Consider the following 14,128-nt stretch of genomic DNA (forward strand, 5'->3'; position numbering starts at 1 on the left):
CACCGAGTCCAGGTTTTAAGGTTTGAAAAATCTTTGCTGTAGGTTTTCTTCTGTTGGTCAGGCAGGTGCACCTTTAACAAGTGCTTGGGCAACAGCAATTTTAATTTGCATTATAATCTCCAGTGGTTTCTGCATTCCAAACGAGTCCTTCCTATGGATATAAGTAAAATTAATTCAGCTTCTAAGATGGGTTATTTGTAGTAGTGACTGCCTGCAGGAGATAACAGTAGTTTCTCAGGGTCTTTGTGAGTTATTGCTGAGCAAGTCTATTGCTGAGTTCTGTAGCAAAGTGACTTAAGTAATATTTTTAAGCAACATTTTATGGGGTGGATTGATGGTAAGGGAGAATGAGCTTCTTATCCCAGTGCTGTTGGAGCTGCTCTGTACCTATAGACAGATTCCATCCCCTAGGGTTGTCTCCCTCTTAGAGTGGGAATAATGGGATGGATGTGAAGGACTAGAAATGTCTGAGGTCTCCTATAGTGACTTGTGCCCACTGTCTGATCACAGGATCCTTTAGAAGGATGTTATGCTACTTGAACAACTAATCAAGACCTTAAGCAGTTATGTTCTGGAGCAGATAAATCAAACTGGGTTGAGACAGTGCAGTCAGATGCTTAGAGATATTAATTTTAGTAAGTAATTTAATGAATTTATCAGTCTTTGTGCTCTAGCCTGTAGTGTCTCCATTTCTAAGCAATTCCAAGTTGTGAAACTGTTCTCCTCCCATATGGATTTTAGTTTATTGCTTTTTGAAGTAAGGAATATGTTAAGACATCTTTAAAACCTCTTTTGTATGCTTATTTGGATCCCTTTGCTCCTTTCTCCTTCTGGATGGGACTTTTTTCTAGTTAACCCTGGGTTCTGTTACTTCTTCTTGATTTATGATGGTTATTTTAAATGCAAATAGTAAAATACATCATAATATTTCCTGGCTTTTCAGATCTGTATGCACATAAAACAAGATGCAGAACGAGCTCACGTGGAAGACTCAAATGTGACTCATTAGTTACTGAAGTTGATGTTGTTGTGTTATGTAGGAGCACGAATTTCAAATTCAAGTATTGTTTGAACATTCTCATGATTACTGTTGCTATACAATTTCCTTGATTTACTGCATTTGGAGGTTATTACATTTTTTTTTTTCAGGATTTGATTTTAAAATGGTAGCTCACAGAAGTGTAACAGTTTGTGTAACTTAGAAAACAAAACAAACCACAACCTTTGTAACTGTGATTAATATATCAGGAACAGCGAATTCAGTCAGTGGAAAGGGGGTTGTTGTGTATAAAACCACATATTACAGAGCACTTGATAAATAATTCAGCACTTAAAAGGGTTTTGTTTGTTTTGCTCCCTTCCCCTCACCTTCCTACAGGTCGGATACTCCACTGATATACAAAGCTGTGCCAAGCTGGTTTGTCAGAGTGGAGCACATGGTGGAGAAGCTACTGGAGAATAATGCCCAGTGCTACTGGTAATGTCTCCTGCATGTATCTTTTCCCTTTGCCTGGAGCTGGGGGTGTGTGCTGGAATTCTACAAAGCTCTTTCACTGTTAGTGTGCTAACTTTGTATTTCCATTCTCTCCTTTTGAGCTGTTGCTACTGGAATGGGGCTGGGACCAGCTTTAAACAATGTTTTATCTCAGTTTTATCAAGTAAGGTTGAGTAATTACTTGTAGTTTATAGTGAAAATACACTACAGGATCATTAAAATTGTCCTCAGGTCATGTTATACAACCCTAAACAATTCAACTGTAGAAGCAGGAAAGTGCACAGTCAAGCTTCCCAAAAAGCTCCACCTGAGAGAAGAATATAGGCAGCTTAACTCTGGGTATATATTGTTCCTAAATAAACTAATTTTTAGGTAAGTTTTTCCTTTTCATCTAGTTATTGCAGATGAGGTTGATTACTTTGTCATAGGTGCGTTTGAAGAAGAAAAAAAACAACCCCACCCCCCCTTCTCTCAAAACACCCGCAAAAAATCCAACCCCTGCTTGTGGAACTGTTGTAAGTAAACTCAGTTTCAGAGGGTTAAATAGTAATTTTGGCCATCAGTGGAAAATTCTATCTTTATATAGGGAATGTGAAAAATGCATGAGAAATTTGTGTAGGAAACAACAGGTAAGTTTTAAGTAAAATGCAGTATTAAATGAGCAGTCAGAAGGAACTCCTGGTGCTGGTGGCCATTTTGAGAGTCAGTCATGGTTTTGTGGTGTGTCAGCAACAAAAGGATCTTATCCTTTTGCATCTTCATAACCTTTATTTTTATTTCCCTTCCTCTCATCAATAACTTGTGCCTGGAAGGCTGAAACCAAGCAGAGAAAACTTGGAAATTAAAACCTCATTCAGTCTTTCCTTTTTGAGGGCTGTGGGGAGAGTTGGGATCCCACCTCTCTTCCACCACAGGTACCTCTGACAGTGTTAAAGAAGGTGTTTCAACTTCCAGTGAGCAATTACAGCTTAGGCTGTGGTTTTTTTTTTTCCTGGACAGTACTTAGCAATTAAATTCTCCATGAGCAGCTTTTGCATAACTGCTTACGTGGTACAAGCACTGTAATTACTAAAATACGTGGGGAAAGTTAGTGATCCATAATAGACTGTCCAAAAATGCTGCAGCGTTGGTTTGCTGATCAGCACATGCCCAGTCTGGATATGGAAGAAGAGTTTATAGATTAGTAAATGTTGCTTTCTGTTTTCCATAGCAGAACATACTGTGAGCCTTCTTTGGGGGAAAAATAAGCTGGAGAGGCGGTGAAAGTGTTTGTTCTTGGCTTTAATTAGCTTCCTCAAGATGCTTTTACTGTTGGGATGACAGTAGGACCTGCATGCTTAATTCTCACATGAACATCAGAAAAGTGGAATGATCCTATTAAGGAAATGTTTGAATGGGTGAGGTGGTTTTGCTTTTCCAGGAGGCAGAGCTTCAAGGAGAAGCTGCTGAGTGACCTCCATTCACCCAGGAGGCCTAAGTAAGGGTTAGTAATCAGTTTGAACCCTGCCTCTCATGCATATTTGGGGTTTCAGTGGTGGTTTTTTTAAGTGCTGAGTAGTGGGGGCACAAGTGGAAGCAAATGTAGGAGCTGCTGTTCCAAAGGCTGGGTGAGGAGAGCAGGCAATTAAGCTGTTTTGGCAATATTCAGTGTACTTGGAATTAAAGGAACCCTTTGTCCTTTAGGCAATTCAGCATGATTCCATAATTGAACATAAAACTGATTCCTCAGGCCTTCTCTCAAAACAGTGTGGTCTTAGGGATTCTGAGAAGCTTTTTGTTGGAAATAGTCTACAAATACAGATGTGTTCTCACAGAATAATTAATAATATTTATACCTATTTCCAGTATGTGATTTCACAGCAGTTTGAATACTGTGTGGCCTTTGTTCCATGAAGTTGGCTTTCAAAAACCAGCTTTTTAAAAGAATAAGGCAGTGGTTTTAAGGTTTTCTTGCTGTGTTCTTCACACAGTTTTGTTTGGGCTGTAACTTCTGAAGTTGGCACTGAGACTGCAAGCTGCCTTCACTATACATTTATTTAAATTTTGGGAACTCCATCCTTCCTAAAACCTACTTTTTTGCTTTTGAAGAGACTGGATCTCAGAAAGTGTCACAGGAATAGTATGTAGCTTTTTCAAAATTTATTTTTGGACTCTCTGGGGCTTCAGCATGTCCTGAAAATGAGAAAATTTGGGATAATGCTTTTCAGACTATATTAACCTTTACAAAATGAGTTTGACTGCATTGCTTTTTTTATTCCTATAAATGACTGATAGGTATATTGTCCCTTAAGAATAGCTGCCCTCTTGATAGATATTCTTTCTGATGAAATAGATTAAACATAGTTGGACAAACTTTGCAACCTGATTACATTTCTAATTGGTTTTTTAGTGAATTACCCAACTGATAAAGCCACAGTCATTCAAAATTTATTAAAGCCAGCAACAGTATCTTCATTTTTTGAAATTAACTACAGCTTTCAGGAATGGCTACATGAGCAATGTGCCAGCATTTTTGTGAAATCAGAAGCTAAAAAAACCCCTTTTCTCTGTCCCAACCTTGTTCTGACCAGAGTGGAAAGTAACTTGTGTTGGGTGTTGATGAAAATGCAGAATTGGAACAGCAAGAGGCTGTGTTTGGGTCTTTAATTCAAGTTCCTTTACTGAATGTTCTCTGCCATACAACTGGCAAAAGAGACTATTTAAAAGAAATTGTAAATGATACAAAAAGAGTATCTTGTATTTGCTATTTGGACACCTGCAACTGTGACACTCCAGATGAAGAGGGGCACATTTGGCTGCAGTACAATCCAGTCCTGTCAGACCTTGGCTTCCTGTGATATTGATAAAGGAGATAAAGAAGAGTTAAATGCAGCACCAAGGTGCTCTCTGGGTTTCAGCCTTAATTGTCACTATCATTTTGTAGAATGGTTTGTTGAAAGAGCATTTTCAGTGTAACCATGAGGAGTGACTTAAACCATGGCACCTTACATTCTGTTGTAGGATACAGGACTAATTCCTGTCATCAACGTTCAGAGCTGGTCTAAACTGCAGATTTGTAAGTCATTGTGAAGAGTAAGTTAGTACAATTTATAATTGTTTCTAAACTATTGTAGCTCATACTTCTGACAGTGTATGTAATATTTCTGTACTTGCAGGCCAGTAGAAAAGATTCTGTAGACTCTGTAGTTTGTATATAAAGATCAGGGTTTTTTTCCCTTTTAAACCTCCCTCAGTTAAAGTTCTACTTCAGTAACTCCTGAAACATTTACCTCTGACTGCTGCCAAGTTTCTAACGTTGGAGATGTTGTGCAGTTCTGACGTTGTTTGCATAAGATGGGCAGCACTTGGTGCAGTGGAAAAATGAGCATCAGTGGAAGGAAAGCAGTGATGGGAGACAGAGAGGAACTTCAAAGAAACCAAACCTTTTGTTCTGGCATCTTCTCACCACAGAAGAATTCAGGCACTGTAATAAAGAGCTTGATGTATAGGTCCTTAGTTGAAAGTATTATTTATTTTTTGCCTTTCATCACTGGAGCTGTTAGTTCTTGCTGAAAATACCACCCAGAGCACTTTAGTCAGAGTGAATTTCCTGGGTTACTCAGGTCACTTTTGCACACCCTTCCTGCAGCTCCTGGGAGAGCCCAAGGGTCTCCTCATGTGTCAGTCGAGCACCTTAATCCTTTGAGGAACTCTTGATCTTGATCATTCAGATCTTCGACCACCAAACTGTCTCTCAGCTGCTGAAAGGTGTGATATGATCAGGAATGATGGCTGTTGGTGTCCTAAACCCTAGGGCTGGTCAGGAGTGTAGGGATAGGCTGTAGAGCTCATCTGCAGTAGAAGGCAAATGTTCTACTAAACTTGTCATTTTTGCACAGATGAAGAATCTGAGTCTGTAGCAGGACAACAGAATTTTAAGCCATAACGGAATTATAGCACAATGGAAGAAAATTAGTTAGTGAGTCCTTTGTTTTCCTCCTTTTGCCTTTTTTTTTCTTTTATTATTTTCTTTCTTCGTTAACATTAACCAATACATTTTATCTGTAAAGTTTTAAACACATTGTGTGTGTAGACCTTTAAATTTTTTTTTCTTTGATATCACCATGCAGTTGTAACTCTCCTTTTTGAGTCATCAGTCACACTTTTCTTACTCAGGAATCATGAATTCAAATCAGATCTCATCTCTAGTAGTGACTGTGATGTGTACGGTGAGGTGCAGTCACTAGATGGCAACATTTCCCGAGGAAAAATCCAAATTATTGGCATTGGCTGCAGCAGGAGGTGAAAAAAAATTGCTGCAGGGTTGGCCTTGTGTTTGTCTCATTTAGAGCAGTGAAAGGCAGAAGGTTTTATTACTCTCTGTTGTCAGAATTGTTTGAGGATTAGAAGTGAATTTTGAGTCTTCTTCCGGTTGATTTTGATGACTTTTGTTCTGCTGTGCCCTAATTTTGCTGTTTCCTCTCTGAGCCTCATGAGCAGAGATTGCTGGTTATGCCATGACTAGAGCAGGTCTCATTCCAGCCCCAGTGAAGGGTCACCAGCAGCTTTAGGTGTGGTTCCAGTAAAACTGAGTGAATAAAGCCCCCGAAGTGCCAGCTCACCAAGCCCTTAGAGCACGATGGGCACCCAGGAAATCTGTGCCATGCAGAATATCTGCCACTGTTCCAGGAATGCAAACGGGTTTGTGTATGTGGATTGAAATGGACCCCGAGTGGTGCTACCCTAGAAAAGTACTTTGTAACTATGAATGTTGGAATATTCCAAAGGCAACTGTGCAGAAGGAGAGTGAAAGCTTCATCTCTCCCTGGCTTGGGGCTGCAGGGGTTGTTGATAAGATAAAGGATTGAATAGCAATTAGCAGGGTGCCTGGGTCATACAAGGGGAATAGATGGGGGTTTTTGTAACGTGGTATCTGACAGGACTGGAGGTCAGGGCTGCCCTCAATCTGTCCGGGAGGAGCAGCTGCTGACGGGGGATGATGCAGTTGCAGCAGCATTGCAGTCTCATGCCAAAGTGTTTGTTGCCATGGGAACCAGGAGAAAAGAGTGAAGAAAAGCAGTGCCAGATCCAAATGATTGAAAGCACTTTTCATTTAGCTGCAGATAAGCAGAAAAGGCTCTTGCAGTGGTGGAGGCAGCCCGGGCTCGTGTGGGGTGTGTGGGTTTGCACCGTTCAGTGGGGAGGAGAGGCTGCTGCAGTGGAAATTCTGTGTGCTTTGCAAACATCTGACCTTTCCTCTCTTCCCTTTTCCTCCCTCCCGCCTCCCCCCATGTTTAATTAGGTCCATGATATAGATTGGCGCTAATTAAAGTGTCAAAAGGGCATGAATAGTTGCTTATTTTATCTCCTTGAATTAAAACCCATTAAAAATCAATTTGAGGGCATGTTGAAGGAGGCTTGTTATTAGAGTAAATTAACATAATGGAATTTAAGGCTTTGTCTTCTAAGGGTTGGTTAATGTTTAAAAAGAAAACCAAATTCTACACCTAAAATAACCACCCCCCCAGCTGTTATGCTGTGAATTTAAAGAAATCTGTACATATTTAGTTAGATGGCATAGGATAACTACTTAATCACCTTTGGTGGTGCTGTTACAACTCAGTTGTCTTCTGGAAGAATGATTTTTCTCTTTTACAGGCTTAGAAGTGATTCCTGATTTCAGATGTCACTTAAAAAGTTCCCAGCTTGCCAAATGAAGGGAGAGATCTGGGGCCACCTTCTCAGAACCAAAGCTGTATTAGATTTCTTAGTCTGGTTTTAGATTCCCTAAATTACACCACTTAAGGCAGTGTTTAGTTTATCAACTTTATAGTCTAACTCTTCTGGGACTGTTTTTGAAATAATTGCTAAGCCAAGAGCTTCCTTCAATTAGCAGTTATGGAGTAAATCTTATCCAATACATAAAGTTGCTGTGATTTTGCAAAGAGTGTCATGAATGGAATTATCTGGTGAGAGGATGGAGAGCAAGAAAGGATCAGTATATCTTTATATAACATCTTCAACAGCTTTTAATGGTTAATTGATGATAAAACGTGAGGCTTGTGCTGCGGCAGTATTTGACAGCTCTGTATTTTGGCAGTGCTCTTTGTGTTTACTGAACAGAGGGGCAGAGCTGCTCTGAGACAGATCCTGCATCCCGTGGCTGGGGCACGATGAGCCAGCTCAGAGTCCTGCTGAGCACATCTGAGCTGTGAAATGGAATCATAAGTTGAATTCAGTATTTGCAATTGTGTCATGAGCACAAGAGAGATGCTTCAAAATAAATACACAGAAAAGGAACAGATGTCTTAATCCTTTCAAAAAGTTTCTTCCTGGATAATGTAATCATTTATAATATTTCTTGTTGGCATCCTCTACATTCATCTTCTGGAAATAATAGTCAGAAGGCAAATGTATTAATTTTAGTTGATGCTGTTCCTTGAGTATTTATTGCTGATCAGAACCCACGGGGTCAGCCTATTCCTGCTCTGGGATTGAAGGTGAGCACTAATTTGCTTGTGTGATTTGAATGCTGAGTGGTACAGAGACTTTGAAGGCAAAGAAAAATGGTTTCTGTTATAATAAGATAATAAATGTTGTTAATGGACTGAGTTTTGTTTTGCTCTTCATGTTTTTTTTTATTTTTTTTGCCTTTCAAATGGAATTTTAGACACTAAGAAAATGAGTAGCTCCCAAGAAAGGATATGGAAGTTGACTGTGCAGAGGACTTAGCAGTGCATGAGTTTAGCAAAACCCCAAATCTGCTTTAAGAAAAGGAACAAACAGTCAACGGCCATGGGAACTTGCAGCAAATGAATAATTCTCACTATCTCTAACTTGTATGATGGAGTTTTGATGTTGGGAAAGTAAGATAGAAACAAGCATTCAAACAAGTTGGAACTGCTGTACTTTGATTCAAAATCTTTCCAATTTATGATTTGACAAAATAATACTTATTTCTTGTGTTGTGAAGTTCAGTTCCCTGAACTTTCCAGCTGCTGCAATGTCTGTATCCTGAAGTTTATTTAGTGCATTATCCTGGGTGCCCAGAGGAGAAATAGTTTGTCCCACACTATTGCAGAGTCATGATTCAAGAGCTTCTTGACCTGCTGACACAGCAGTCTCCTTAACCTTGCTAAACGCTGGAGAAAGAAGTCTGAAATCCTGTCTGTGGAATTTTGCAGAGGGATGCGAAGGTCAAACCCCACACAAATTGTAGGCCAGCTGGGAAATTAAAAAACCCTGTTTCTCACAGCTCAGTCTTAGGAGCTGCAGCTCAGTTGCTTTGGGAGGGACGTGGCTGCTTTGATTTCCCCTGCAGCCTCGTGGAACTGTTTGATGCTGGGGCTTGAGATCTGAATGTGTTCAGTGCCAGGAGCAGGGGGTTGCTCTGAGTGGGCTGTAGCTCTGGTCTCCTTCTTGTCATGCCCAACTGCAAACTCTGGTCACCAGCAGGAACTTGAAATTTGTGCTTTCAAGCCAAAGGGGGTTTGTGATGGATGCCTGATTAACCGTGAAAAAAACATGTGTGTTGGCATATGGGAGGGGCTTTTCATTTACCTTGGAGTTGCTTTGTGTAGATGCAGGAGTAAAAAATGCTTCCCCAGCTAATATATACCTGTGGCAGGATGGTATCTTCATTAGAATTTAACAGAAGTATACCAAGAAAATATCTAAGAGAAAAGGGTTAAAAAGAAACTAAAAAAACCCTATAGGAACACTAACCTGGAGCTGGTGTAAATAATGATCAGGTGCTAGTAACAACATAATTGAGAATACTCTGTCTTGTTTTCCCAACCTAATGAAATATTTCAATAAAAGGTGCCTCTGATGGAATTTTTTTCCATATGATATGTAGGTAAATGTCAGACTGAGATATCTGTAGCTAAATCTAGTGAGACTAAGTAAAAGAAATAGGCTCCAGTCCTGAAGAACTGTGCCTGGCAAGGCTGTTCCCTGCTGCTTTTCCCTTGTTCCCAGCTGGAGGCTGTGTCTGCCCTTGGGCAGCACCCAGGGGCAGCATCTCTGTGGTGGCAAGAGCTAGTTGTTTTAAGTAACACTTTCTTTGAGTGATGGGCCCAAAATGTTTGTGAGATACAGGCTCTTTTTATTCTATTTGATGGCTGTGTCAGTGTTATTTCTGTGTTGTACCTCCAAAGAGCCATAAATCATTGTTGCAAATGTGGTTCGTAGTAGATGAAGTGGTTTGTGTTTTATGTTCCACTGAAAACTGGCAGCAGGGTCAGACAATTTTACCAGAAGAAGTAAATTATATGCTTTCTTAGCTCAGAGTGAGAGAGAGAGATCACACCACATACATTTTTGTGGTTAATGTCCACTTTGGGGATAAAATTAATTTTTCATGCGTGTTTTGAGGAGGCAGAGTTGAAACTCTCAGCATTTTAATGTCATTGGGGGATTGTCTCAGCCTCTAGCTATGTTAAATGGGACTAATAATTTCAGCTAATCAGTGTCTAACAACTTCTGAAAAATGGAAACTAGTTTAGGAGTGATGTAAAGAGAAGTTTTCCACATTAGTGGAGTGTTGGGCAAATGCTAATGATCTTTGTACAGTTTCCACTTGTGTTTGGAGAGGGGGTCTCTTAAGGTCACCACAAAAAGTTAATAGTAATGAGTCCCACACTAAACCAAATTAGGAAAGCCTGTATACATTTCTAAATTTCAAAGCAGGGATACAGATGCCATGTGAAACATGAGTCACTGAGTTAGTTTCAAATTTTTTTATGTTAAATTTTTGTTCAAGAAGTGTCACAGAATACAACCTTGCAGCTGAAAGCAAGTCCAGAAATAGGGAAGCTTTGGCACTTCTGGCTGATATTGAGTGAGGCTTTTAAGGGTAGTTTTTATCCACTTGGGACCACATTGGCATCAAGAAGCCTTCAGATCTCCACATGGCATCATCATGGGTAAAACTTTTAAAAGAGAGCAGGTTTTATTTTCATCAATAGAATTTATTTTTTTTTTTTCTTGTTCACACTTATTTCATCTCATGCTGCTGGGCCAAGTTGTACCTCAGACCATGTGAATCCATTCTTTTAATTTTTCCTCTAAAGGATCCTTTCATCTTTGTTACTCTTGGGACTGAGCTGTGATTAAAAATCTTCTTCAAAAAGAAATATTTGATAGAGGACCAAGAGTTTCAAAAAGAAAAGGTAGAAGAGACCATGAGTGTTGTGTAGTTTGGCTGCTCCTCCTTGAGGAACCGTGGGTTACCTAATCCAGCTCAGACTTGGGGAAGGGCCCTTCTAGTTACACTAGAAAAACAAACCCAGTAAAACTTGCCGTGGTTTGCTCCATAACAGTTCTAGAGTTACTTTGTTGTTGTGAGCTGCTTGTTCACAACTTCTCTGTGTCTTGGACACTGTCCTAAGGTTATTCTTCCTGTGAGCTTCACTTGATGCTCTTTAGGCACCAAGGGAGTATATTGTTGACCTTAAAACCCATTGCTGTTCTTTACCTCCCTGTAATCATTGTACAAATAGTTAATTCTTTGTTCACATCATAAGAGAAAACATAGTTTTAATCAAACCACCAGGCCATTTGGCATATCCAGGAACCTTGCTGGGCATCAGGTTCTGGTGTTAACCTTTGAGCTCCAAGACACTTCCATATGATGAAAATTTATCTTTGACATCCTCAGTGCCCATTGCTACTCAAAATGAGGTTTAGGGGTTGGTAGGGTTTTGTGGTTGGGGGCGTGTTTTGTTTTTTGGTGGAGTAATTCAAAGTGGAGATGATAAATGACTCAGAAAGGATTTTTTGTATGATCCATCAGCCTGAGTAATGTGCAGATACCTGGATGCCCACACATAATCCAAGGTGTCTTTTAATGCTATTACTCCTGGCTTTTGAATATTTGGAATGTCATTCAGCACCAAAATCAGTAGTGGTCTCTGTTTCTGTATGTAAAATAAAGCAGTTGTGTTGTTACACACCCTTAGTTATAATCCTCCAACGTTGGACCGTCCGGAGGATTTTGACTATCATTTCATCCCTAATGAATCTATTTTATGTTGCACGTGTTTTTCTGAGTTACTTTATAGTAAAAGTAACATTATATTTCTCACTTCTGTAGCTTAGGTGGATATCCAGGGAAGGCAGAAGAAATTGTGTTAAAATTTCTGGCAGCACCTCCGTAGGCCTTGCAGTAGCCAGTGCCGTGATATAAATATGCTCCAAGTCATGTAAATGATGAATTGAACTTGTTTTGCGGATGAAATCACATAAAATCATTCTCACCAGCTTTCTTTTATTTGGAACATAGTGATAAACTAATACTTTTCCTATTTTTGGTACAGGGTTCCAGATTTTGTGCGGGAGAAGCGTTTTGGGAACTGGCTTAAAGACGCCCGAGACTGGGCCATATCCAGGAACCGGTACTGGGGCACCCCCATCCCTCTGTGGGTCAGTGAGGACTTGGAAGAGGTGAGTAAGGAAATGAAAGGTTCCAGTTGACAGAAAAGCCTGTCTGTGCATGTTGTTTGCTTTTTTTGATGGACACTCTTCTCTCTGTCTGCTGCTGTCTGAAGTTCTGTTAATATGTTTTAACAGTATATCTGTCTAATCTGTCTGTGTATATTTATATGTGTATAGTAGGTGATAGATACATGCATATTTATGGGTGCATTTGTGTGCCTGTACAGGTTTTCTTTTGCTCTTGCTTGAAAACTGCAAGCAATTTTTCTTGGGTTTTATATTAAAATTAATCTTGTCTTTCCTGGAAGAATTTGCGGTGATGGCAAATGTAATGGAAATAACAAATGCAGTGAGAAAATGGCAAGGAAGGGCTTTTTTGGTTTTGATTTTTTTTTTTTTTTTTTATTTTTCACTCAGTCCTTTCAGTCTGCTCTTGAAATTCTGGTGCTCGGTTACTTCGAGCCAAATGAGTCGCTCAAGGCGTAAAAAGCAAGTCCACCCCAGCAGAACAGTGAAGATGTATTTATTTGTAGTGCTGCAAATGGCAGTGTAACAGACTGTAAAAATGTGACTCGAGTGGAACGATGAATATGGATAATGGGAATGCTGGAAATGAGTTTTTCCAAGGTGTGAGGTACCCTGCAGTTGGGAGCGTAACACAAACTGCACCAGAGAGTGCTTTGCACAGTTGTGAGGCTGCTGCTCTCTAAGTGTCAAAACACCAAGCTTTAAAACTGTTTCTGAAGATAAAATGGGTGAAGTTTGGGAGGTGGGGGTTGTGTGGTGTTTTCTCTCTCTTTTTTTCTTCTTTCTTGCTGTATTGAGTTGGTTCCATTAGACACGTGTGATGGTCCTTCCTCATGCTGGAAGTAGGAAATGGTGACCAGTGTCAGGATGGCCACAGGAGGTGAAGACTGATGGCAGCATCCCAAGCCTTTATTTTTATCTCTCTTGGTCTGAAAAAGTTTTACTCTTCATTTTAGACCTGGAAGACCTCCAGTAGGAAAACATATGCTAGAGGAGTATTTTATGGTGTTAAATTTGCTATTGCTTAGATGTGCACCATAAAGTATTTTTTATTTCCTTTTCACTGGCAATCTTGCTGGTAGGCAGGGAGATATTGGGGGAGGGAGGGAGATCCTCCTTGCAATTACAATTTAAGTATCTAAGAAAGCCTTGGCAGTTGGATTCTATTTATTTATGCTGCGTGTTTGTAAATTACTGACAAACCAAGTGCCTCTGTCTCTTCTGTAACACTTAAAGTTGAGTTTGAAGACTGGCAATTTATACATAACTTCTTCACATTTATCCAACATTTTTAAGTCCCTTGACATAACTTTTCTTTAGGTAATAAAAAGGCTTTCAGTTTTGTGCCAGAGTATGTCAAGACTTCATCCTACAGCTGAAAAAGATTGTGTAAATGTTTCATTATTTCCACTCCTTGCCTCTAATAATATTTCATTTTCTTTCCAGTTTCCCCATGTCTGTATTCCTGTGTGTACAGGGTTTTTTTTTGTTTTCTAGGTTTGATTTGTTTGTTTTTAATAATAATATGATGTCTAACTTGGGAGATTGACCTTTCCTTTGAAATTAGCTGCAAATATTGCTCAGGGCTTGGTGTTCTGAATAAAGATGGAAATACCAACAGGTCTGTTATTTTTATCCATTGATGTTTCACATTTCTGTTTGCTCTAGAGTCTGAATGTCGTGCTTTAAAAGCTGAGTATGGCTTCTGGACCCAGCTAAATTTCATGTTAGGGTTTTTTTTAATAATCACTTTCTTTTTATTTGTGTGGGATGTGGCTTGAAACACAAATACCCTTGTGACTGATGTGGAACTTAAAGCATAGGTGACATCTGCTTTCATATAGAAATAATTTTCACTCCAGATTCCCTGACTTCAGTTTTACTGCAGCCTGGTGCTGTGTGAGGTTGCAGAACATCATCTTCGTGTCTTGCTCTCAAAAGAACACTTTGTTGCACACAATTATGCTGTGCATATTAAATCCTGGAAAAGTAAAAACAATTCCTTATTTAATATACAGTAAGGTGAATTAATTGGTATTAAAGTGAATTTTATTACGAATCAATAACTGGTTTCCCACAGTTTTATTTTAGCTTTTATTTTAGTTTTCTTTTAGCATAATTATCAGGTGGAGACGCATAATGGAAGTTAAATTTTGAAGCTTGTGTTTATTACCACATTTTTGCAAGTAG

At 39.5% G+C, this 14,128-nt stretch overlaps 1 protein-coding gene across 3 annotated transcripts in view; it reads left to right on the forward strand.

Annotated features, from left to right (window-relative positions):
- The window catches only part of IARS1 (isoleucyl-tRNA synthetase 1), a 97,581-nt gene that overhangs the window by 38,911 nt on the left and 44,542 nt on the right, over positions 1-14,128 (forward strand). For all 3 annotated transcript variants that reach the window (XM_027737751.2, XM_027737662.2, XM_039378386.1), the window contains exons 14-15: positions 1,379-1,477; positions 11,794-11,920. In XM_027737751.2, the coding sequence (XP_027593552.1) occupies positions 1,379-1,477; positions 11,794-11,920 (226 nt within the window). The remainder of the gene's footprint in view (positions 1-1,378; positions 1,478-11,793; positions 11,921-14,128) is intronic.

This window comes from Pipra filicauda, unplaced genomic scaffold, assembly GCF_003945595.2.
Source record: "Pipra filicauda isolate LSUMZ 115617 unplaced genomic scaffold, ASM394559v2 scaffold102_size2360937_pilon, whole genome shotgun sequence".
NCBI classification, from domain to species: domain Eukaryota; kingdom Metazoa; phylum Chordata; class Aves; order Passeriformes; family Pipridae; genus Pipra; species Pipra filicauda.